At 36.0% G+C, this 9,993-nt stretch overlaps 1 protein-coding gene across 2 annotated transcripts; it reads left to right on the forward strand.

Moving 5' to 3' along the window:
- Position 1: 1 nt before the first annotated feature.
- LOC134534091 (biogenesis of lysosome-related organelles complex 1 subunit 1) lies at positions 2-6,847 on the forward strand. Of its 2 annotated transcripts, XM_063372124.1 has the most exons (4): positions 2-194; positions 1,334-1,406; positions 2,148-2,365; positions 6,456-6,847. In XM_063372124.1, exons 1-4 carry the CDS (start codon positions 134-136, stop codon positions 6,473-6,475), a joined length of 372 nt encoding a protein of 123 aa, XP_063228194.1. In that variant the 5' UTR covers positions 2-133; the 3' UTR covers positions 6,476-6,847. The 2 variants fall into 2 exon arrangements, with proteins under 2 accessions (XP_063228194.1, XP_063228193.1); XM_063372123.1 differs by lacking the exon at positions 6,456-6,847 and having other exon boundaries at positions 5-194; positions 2,148-4,447.
- Positions 6,848-9,993: the final 3,146 nt, after the last annotated feature.

The raw sequence follows: 9,993 nt of genomic DNA on the forward strand, positions 1-9,993 counted from the left end.
TCTCTATGCAGCTAGCTACAGCCACTTGCGAAATCATGGCCGTATAATGTTTTGTGAAGTGCAATTTGTGTAATTGGTAGATATAAATACAAAAACTTGACCAAAACCGAATCGAAGTCCACGTATATTAAAAATGTTATCATCACTTGTCAAGGAACATCAAGCTAAACAAACGACAAGAAAGGAAGTTCAAGGTAAGTATTGAAAGGAATTACATGACGAGAAATGTGGGCAAACGAAAGTGGCCAGGTTCAATATGAAAAAGAACGTTAAGAGGGTTTACCACTGGAGGGGAATTGTGATGGGTGAGGCCTCAAGTGATAAATACCTAGGGGTGATCCTTCATTAAATTCTTGGGGGGGGGGGGGAAGTGGAGAAGGTTGTAAAGAAGAACAGACGGGCCCTAGGCATGCTTGGACGAGTGCTTAGGGAAGGAAGCAGTGTTTTAAAGGAAAAGGCCTACGCGACAATATTTCGCAGAATGCTGGAATACGCAGCAGTAGTGTGGGACCCATATACAACATTGCCCTAGAGGAAACCGGAGGGGGTGTAGAGGAAAACAGCTAGATGAGCTAAGGGAAAGTGGAGGAGAATCGTTATAAGCGAAGGTAATTGTTCTATATCACGTATCCAAGTTAATTCCTTCATCCTGATGGCATGATCCTGTATATTTGATCTGTGGTCCATGATGCTGGCTGTTTTAATTTAGTATGTTGACAGATGTGAACATAACAAAATATATCACAATACAAATGATGTCAGTTCTTGAGGAATTTTATTTTTGTTTTCAACTTGCGATCATAATTAATTTTATATTACAAGTTTTTCTTAAGTCCAGGATCTGTCAACGTACTTAATTGAAACAGTAAGCATCTTGTACCACAGGATCATGCCATCAAATCAAGGGATAAACTTGGATACGTGATACGGAACATTTACCTTTGCAATTGCTACTATCAAAGGTTATCTGAACTTAAATATTATTCATGTATGCAAATGACAATGGTGATATGTAATATTTTGGTTATTATAGAAAAACATAAAAAATGGTGACATAGGGTCTGGAATACTACTGCAGAGTAAAGACTTGCAGTATTGCTCATATTTTCATTACGTTTTACTTGAAGGGATTTATCAGACATCAAAAAAAATTACATGTTGTAGTTGTATTGAATATCAAAGTTATGTTTATATCATATGGGAAGCTGTGGACTTGAAATGCTACACTACAGGGAAAGGAAAATATGTAGTATTGTGACTGGTTGTTGCATTTAGACCTTATGTATTACTCCGAAGGAATTTCCTATTTTGAGGTTTTTTTTTTTTTTTCCAGAGCAGAAGAGAAAAGAAGCAGTGGCAGCTGCTAACAACTTGACGCAAGCCTTGGTGGATCATTTGAATGTTGGGTCAGTTGCATTTTATCATCCTACTTACTGTTGAACACAGGAGTGTAATATCTGCTGCGTGCTACAGTTTCTCTGTCATATCAACAGTAAAAACTCATACACACAACTGAAGGGACATTAAAATTGTTACCTACTTTGTAATAATGAAATTTGGATAAACAACACTACGTGGGTACACTTGATTTGAGTCTAGTTTGCTAAATTCATTTTACGTCCACCACACAAAAAAAAGGTTACTAATACTGTAACATTGTTATTAGTAAAGTTATACTAAACTTCATAGGACTAAAATTACTTTGCACAATGAGTTTATTAAAACTTTTTGTAGTAGTGATGGACTGAATCAATGAAAAATAACCATGCATTGTTTCTTGTAGGGGAAAAAAAATAATTCCTTGCACCACAGCTGCTCTGTATTGAAATTGTTTTACTGCTGGATGGCCACACTATTTTATATTTTAAAACATAAATATTATCAGTAATCTTAAATAAAGCAAGGCTCAGTATATTTTTTTTCTTTTAGTTTTCATAGTTTCAAAAGGTATGAAATGAGAGGCCAGCATAAAGTTATGGACTAAAGAAAGAAACAAAAAAAAATTGTTCATTGATTTTACAACCAACTTGAAACCAGGAGTGTTATGCAGAATTTCATTTTTTGTGAGTGTGTTGTGGTGGTTGGGGGAAGGGTTGTGTAAGTACCTCGTATCCCCGCGTAGCCACACAGCGTTTCTTCTGCTGCAGGGTAGCCCAGGCCTACCTCAACCAGAAGAGGCTCGATGCAGAAGCCAAGCAGCTTCACCACAACGCGACGAATTTCGCCAAGCAGACCCAGCAGTGGCTGAACCTGGTCGAAGCCTTCAGCGGAGCGCTGAAGGAGATTGGCGACGCCGAGAACTGGGCTCAGAGCATTGAAGCTGACATGCACACGATAACCAGCGCCCTCGAGTACTCCTACAAAGGTCCGTTGGTGAAGCACTTGTCGGAGATGCATTCACGTTTACTTGTGCAGGGTTGAATACACACCCGGTTAGGTCAGCACTTTGCCAAGTAAAGTAGTTCCTTGAAATAACATCTTATAAAACTAGCAATTTTTTTTATTTTGGTGGCTCCTGAAAATAATTAATTTTTGCATTTGTTAGAAGAGGATGATAGTTCCACCTTGCTTGGTGCATTCCTACAGGTCACATGGTCTCTATTTAAGTTTATGGCGGGGATACTGAAAGTAGAAAGACTCCAAAAATCGTTCTTTTAAATGTGAATCAGCCTTAGTGATCATCCTGTCACTTATAACATCCCTGGTTTTTCTTCCAGGTTCTGGGATTTACAAATTTTCCTTGGGAGAATATTTACTATTGCTGTAAATTTTTGTAATAATTTTTAGAGAGATCAAAAGATCTCACTGTATGTGACTGTGACATTTTGAAGACCAATGTGCTTTGTGAAACCACCATACTGCAAAATGAGAAACTGCCTCAGTTTGAGGTGAATTAGTGGATAAAAGTATGCACTGTCTAATAGTAACATGCTATAGTTTGTTAGTTCTGTAGTTTTTGTTTTCTTTCCCCATTTGCATTTGCGGGGTAGTTGAGAGAAGGAAGGCGCAAGGGGAGTTGTGCTGGCTTTCCCCCCTCCCCCTTCAGTCTCCTCCCAAGAACGAATGAGTTGAGGGTTGGCCCTAACAGTTATTCTAACTTGGGGAAAAAAAGCCTTTCGGCACGTTCTTTACGTGGATGTTTTTGTTTCCCTTGCCAGTTTAATTTTTGCACGAGTAACACCGTGTGTCACCACTCACCACCTCCGGCTAGCTCAAAATTAGGTGCTGAGTGGAACCTACAGGTTAGTAGCAGGTCACGAAGAAATTTAAATGCAATGTTCAATGTATTACCTGTTTTTTTAATTCATGTAAAAATCACAATATTCCGGACAACAGAACACAAAACAAAAATTAAACTGTACATCGAGGAAAGATCCAACACGGAGCCATCGCCCAACCACGGCCTGGTCGGCCCGGCGCTCGAACAATGACCGCTTGGCCCGGTGCTCGGACAATGACTGACTTTACAGCCTTCCTTTCCTTTGTGTGTGGGCAGTGTCCTGGGCTCGCTGATGTAACTTTCAGCCAATCACGGCGCATAGCAACAGAAACTTCCACGAAATGCTTACTTCTGTTCCCACGATGCAGCTATTTTCTCTCTCTCTCTCACACACTCTCCCGTGACTGTGACTCAAACGCCTAGCGTGTGAAACAAAGCCTCGGTCGTGGAAATAACGAAGGAGAATTACGTCAGCATGCCATCCCACACAAAAAAGCCAGCAAAAAAATTACTTAAAAAATAAACTTATGCATTTTAAAAATATAAACAATAAACCCGGTGAAATATTTTCACAATAACTTTGAAAAAGAAAAAAAAACTTTACATCATTTGGAAACCTAACCTGAAAAATGACAAAAAATTTATAACAAATGATTACTACTGGATTGCATGAGGAAGGCTGTAATCTGGGTTGTTACAACCGGAACCAAACATTGCATAGCAAGTTGAGAAATTTTTTTAAATATTGAAGTGAACATTTGAATAATGGCCTAATCAGAAAATACAATGCAATAATATTAAAACCTTAGTTATTGTTACATTTATAATGAAATACATAATTTGAATCACTTCAACACTGTAGTCATAATATATTTAGCTAATGCCGAGTAATTTGGGTGCCTATTCACGAATATAAGGGGTGTAGGAGGACGTGTGTACACCTTGCCATTTATTATGTAATAATATTCTTAGGGGTATCATAGTGTTATCACATCTGAGCGTTAGACAAAATAAATTTAGTACACAGTCATTACTGTACACAGTCACTTTTGAGGTTTTATAATTATTTTTTCTGTTAGGTATAGTTGTAATTTTTTATTGTTCTTACTTGCTATTTATATACAGTAGAACCCTGTTATAATGTTTTTCAAGGGGGCAGAAGGAATAAAAACATTATAAGCAGGAAAAAGGTATCAACAGGACGACATATCAATTTAGCACTTGCCATTGTTTGAACTTTTTAGCAATGGACTCATCAAGCTTTGTAAACAAATTTAATGTTAAAACCACTAATGGTTACACTCAATGCTTGAATTTGCTTAAACAAGCCAACAATTTTTCACCTTCATTTTTTATTCCAGCTTATATTTTATTTGTCTTTAAAGACACACAGCCACATTTCTTTAAAATTTTCTCACAATTCATAACGAAGACATTTAGAATGGGAATGCCTATTTCCAATCTTTTCGCCACTTTATAAGGTGTAATTTTTGGATTCCTACCTACGAATGAAATAAATTAAACTCTTTATCGGCAATAGAAAATACTTTATGTCTTGCCATAAAGGAATATTTGTCAACTAAAATATTGTAGGACTATGTACGTACATCTAAAAACACACTAGAATGGCAAAGAACTGAAGGATTTTTTTTTTCCAAGACAAGGGTACCAACAGGTACGTAACTACGAACATTAAGTACCTTCAATATATCAGATACACTGCGTTATCCAACACTAATGTGTAACGCTAGTGTTCTGTCACACTTACAGTTTATTTTTGTATATAATCCTCTTTGAACAATCTACATATGTATATGCTATAGCATTCATTATAAACAAAAACAAATGTAAAGTGTAAAGTAAACCTTTTAACATGTTAAATTTCACAGATGGGATAAATGTTGGAGTAGTTAGGTTTTTAAAACTTTTTTCTTTCTTCATTTATTGAATGTTTAGAAGCAAAGTTTATAAGCAGGAAATGCACCATACGTGAAACATTATATGCAGGAAATAAATACATTGTCGTTACGGAGAAAATATCAGGACTTAAAAAATATGACGTTATAAGCAGGAAAGAAAACATTATAACAAGGTTATACATACTATAAATTTTTCCATAGAAGTAAGTTTAAAAATTACATTTAATTAGCAGGTATTCGGGAGACACTGCAGTGACTCAATTCTACCAATCCTTCTATTGCTGTTCGTCTGAAGTCCTGTACTGGATGTTTTTTCTACGTAAAGATGTGGCAATTTGTGAAATGAAGGAAGAGAATTCAATGGTCATCATTAAAATGGCAAGAAAGATCATGTAGAACAAGTGTGTGTGAAATATGTAATGATAAATATAAGAATTAAACAACACTGTTGTTGAGGCACAAGAAAAACCCTGGAGAATTGATGGAATAACATACTGTTAACACTGTTATGAAGTTAATAGCATGACATGTCCACCATTTTGGCATAGGCCACTACCAACAGACCCCATGTGTTGCGATCCAAAGAGACACACTGATACCACAGTAACATAGTATATTATGGACTCGGTAGGGTTACAAACACTCCGATACAATGACACGTAAGGTTAATTGCGAACAAGACAAATGGAGTAGAAAGTATTGAACTTGTTGCCTTCGACACCGAAAAAGTATGTAGGTATGTGTTAGCTCTAGAACTTCATGTGTCAATATACTCTCTGCTATGTTCCCATCCACTTTGTATGTGTATAGCAACAAGATTTGTACTACCTGAGATAATTCCACCCAGAGCAGTCTAAGGAAAATCACCTGTAAGTGTGATTAGTTGGAATATTTTTTTTCATTAGAAGTCCTCTTTTTGGGAAGTGTTGTTCAGGATTCACACTACACATCCCAAACCTCTATTTAAGACAACCTTCAAAGCTAGTTCCAACCATCTCAATCCCATCACTCGGGAAGTGACCTTCGAGGCTCGCTCATACCCTATGACATACTTTTATGACATATTCTATACCATTATGTATGGTCTATTGAATGCAATAAAAAATAAATCAAATCAAACCCTCTCAATCTCCTCTGTCCGGAAGCAACCAGCGAGACCGCTCTGCCCTCTGAATCCACTCTCTCCAGAGCTCCTACCTCCTTCCCTAACTCATGCCTCAAGACATGACTGACCCACACCACAGAATGAATTTTAAATTATTTTAGTTTAAGTATTAGCTCAATATTATTTTTGTAATCCACTATTTTTATTTCAGTTACTCAAGATACATCTTAGAATATTAATTCACTACTCCTTGCAATATTCCACCTGGAAGTGAAGCATTGGCATTTACTGAGGGAGAATAAGACTATCAAGATCACCGTTCGAAGAATTGTGTAGTGATCTGAAGTTTCATTGTTTTTGAATCATGTATGAACTTGTTTGAAGCCTATGTATAGTACATTCTTATTTGTTTTATTGATTTTACATTAATTAATATAAAAAAACATGTTCTTCTGTACATCAAATTATGTTACATTTTATTATATGTATGTTTTTGGCTGTGACTGTTGTATTGTTTGTGGGAGTGTTTCACATAATCTATGTTATATAATGACATGTCAGAAATAAACCATGATATTCTTAGCGGTTGCCAAGAAACATTAATTCAGTTTAGTTTTATGTTCCATAATGAAATAATGCCAGTATAAAATAAGAACATTTAGCTATCAATAAATTTTGTTACAAGTGGTGGAATATAGGGTTTGAAGGGTAGCCCAATTGTTTTAGCTGTATTTCTATTTAATCACTAATATTTATACAAGTTTTTTTTTTTTTTTTTCCAGTATCTTACTAACTTCACACTAAATCTCAGTCCTTTTGCCTGCCTAAGAAAGAGAACTAACCTTATTACTCTAATATTTATTTATTTTTATTTTATTTATTTGATTTGTAACATGCCACACCAACAGCACAAGGCTCCAAGGGTGGGCACAACATGTAAGACAAGTAAAAAAAACAAATACAGTAACAGAACAAAAATAAGAACAAAACAATTATAAGAACAAAATAATTATAAGAACAACAAATAGTAGGACAAGACAACATTACATACAAATATCCATATGAGCATAGGCGTGCGCACGGTAGGTGCCACAGGTGCCTTGGCACCACAATTAGGGTTAACGTTATTTTGTTTTTTACACGCAGAAATAATACATACTTACAAAAAACCGTATTATTTCCAAAAAAATATGTTTTCCAATCGTGTCGAGTTACAGATATGTGCTCATAACACTATCAGGATATCAATTATCAATCGAACCAACTATACACACGGAAACAAGCCAGGTGCAATTACTTGTGTTGTACACGCGGGTCGTGGCTACGAAACTTCTGAAATGTAAATACTTCTCCTAGTTCTCCTCGAATTACATAGAATGCGCGCTCGGTGTCCACTGTTCACTCCACTCGGCAGGCGCACGGAATAATAGCCGCCGTCCGCCAGGTAGCACTACTGTGTAGTGTTTACTCTTACTGTTTACTCATCAGTTTACTGTTGTAATGATTATACGAGTACAGCCTGTGTTTATTGCGTGGATCACTCATTAATTAATTATCATTTTATTTTCACTAGTTGACAGGTGTTATGGTTCGTTAATTGCTGTATATGTCTAGCTGTATGATGTATAAATGGGTGATTAAAATTAAAAAGCCGGATCCCAAAGAGGATTACTCGATGACTTATATGCAGTCGCCGACAATACATTTTTGTTGTATTCCAAAAGTTAAAACTTTTGCCCACTCTTATTTGTGTAATTTTATTATTTTAATATTTTACGTATTTGAGGTATGTTACAAAAACTCCCTTGAATTCTGGATTTTAAAACTTAACATTTGAGAATGTTTTTTCTAGCATTTATTTGGCGTCTTCAGAAAACATGTAAAGCCCACCGCACACAGTACAATATTTTCTACTAGTTTGTTTACTAGAATGCTTACTGGTTTCTGTACTGTGTAGGCTACAAGCTGAAACACTAGGTGCGCTACAAGTTTCTGCTGCACACGATTCTAGCTGCCTTACTAGTTTTGTTAAGAGAATATTTTCCACAACAAATTTTTATTATGATAATTCACATTTTTTACTACATACAAGCAAGGCTCTTCTTTGTATGCATTTATTAAAACGAGGAGTTGATCACTATTCCACTTCTTTCCGTCCATGTTTATCACGACATGCGCGCTTAAAAGTGTAAACAACCCCTCATGCTGTTTTCGTGAGTTCTGATTGGCCACTCTTTAAATATTGGAACACACCAAGCAACGAAAATAGGACGCAGTCTATTACGCAAAACCAGTAGCCCAGCTAGTACAGCTACTAGTATCCAGTTTGAATTCTAGTGAAGAAACTAGTAGAAGAGCCAGTACAACTCCTAGTTTACAATATTGTAAGGAATATTGTACCATGTGCGGCGGGCTTAAGTACGGTTTTTCAAAGCCACCAGCATGAATTCTGTGCAAACAATTTGTGCAATTTACTTTATGGCTCAACAAAGCTTAAAACTGTAAATAGTTTAGTAGTTTTCCTGGCGATTAAAACGTTCAAAGCCATAATTTGTCATAAAAAATGTTAAAATATTTACATCTGTGTATTTAATGTTTTTGTTCGGAAACACCTTAAATAGCATCATTTTGAGCTTTCAAATCCAAATTTTTCCGGGGGAGGACCCCCGGACCCCCCGCTTTAGACTCGGGTCCGTGAATGATAGGGCTGTTGTGTATTCTGGCACCACCACTACTGAAGTCCTGCGCACACCTATTCATATGAGTGCTTAAATTCTAAAAATTACTTAAAATAACAAAAATGTTTCATGAGAGTAATAAATGTATAAGTATAGAACATATAATATTATGTAGATAAATACAGTTAGTATCCTTAGATTAATATATCTGGTACTAAATAATTTAACATTAGAGCATAAAGATAATTAATCTTTGGATGCCGAAAAAATAATTTTTTTAACAATGCCACTGCAGTCTGACTCAACAGGAACTCACGTTTATCATTCCCATTTCACAGTTACGGTTATGCAAGCTCGAGTGGGCCGCTTGGCTTTTTGATTCCACCCGGGTCCGGGCATCCCGGGATCCGTGTCCGTGGTTCTAACACATGTTTGATAATACCAACTTATGTATATGGTGGAGGTCTGCCTGCAAAGCATTGTTTCCTAGTAAAAGCATTCTCCTTGGTTTGGGATTTGGCCCAGACCTTGACCTTTTTATTTAGAACATGTAACAATCACTCCTTAAGGTCTGGGTTGACATGCCATGTTGGTTAGTTTGTTTTCATGTCATTACTTATATTTAACGATAATTATTGTAAAAGGAACACAGTAACTTTCCAGCATTTATTTGGTATTAAATAATGTCACCTGATATTAGCTAAGTTTTATCTAATGGTAACAATACCAGACACACTCTGGAAATCATGGAAACCACTGCGTTCGGCACTCCTGGCAATATTAGTTTCGTAACTAGCATTAAAGCTGATTTGTAAGAGTTGTGAAATTTAGGGACTATAATATTATAGTACTAATCTAAATTAATGTCACGATTTAATCAGTCTGATAAATTTGTATCAACTGAAATTAATTTATACAAACAGCAACATTTTTTTTTTAGTTGTATGAGAAAATTTCCCGATTCTATACAATACAATAACCATGATAGAAGGTACGGTATGTCCCACAATTAAAAAGGAATGTTACTTTATGTAACACAATACTTTTCATAACTATATGAGCCCATGGAAT

Source organism: Bacillus rossius, chromosome 7, assembly GCF_032445375.1.
Source record: "Bacillus rossius redtenbacheri isolate Brsri chromosome 7, Brsri_v3, whole genome shotgun sequence".
NCBI lineage: Eukaryota > Metazoa > Arthropoda > Insecta > Phasmatodea > Bacillidae > Bacillus > Bacillus rossius.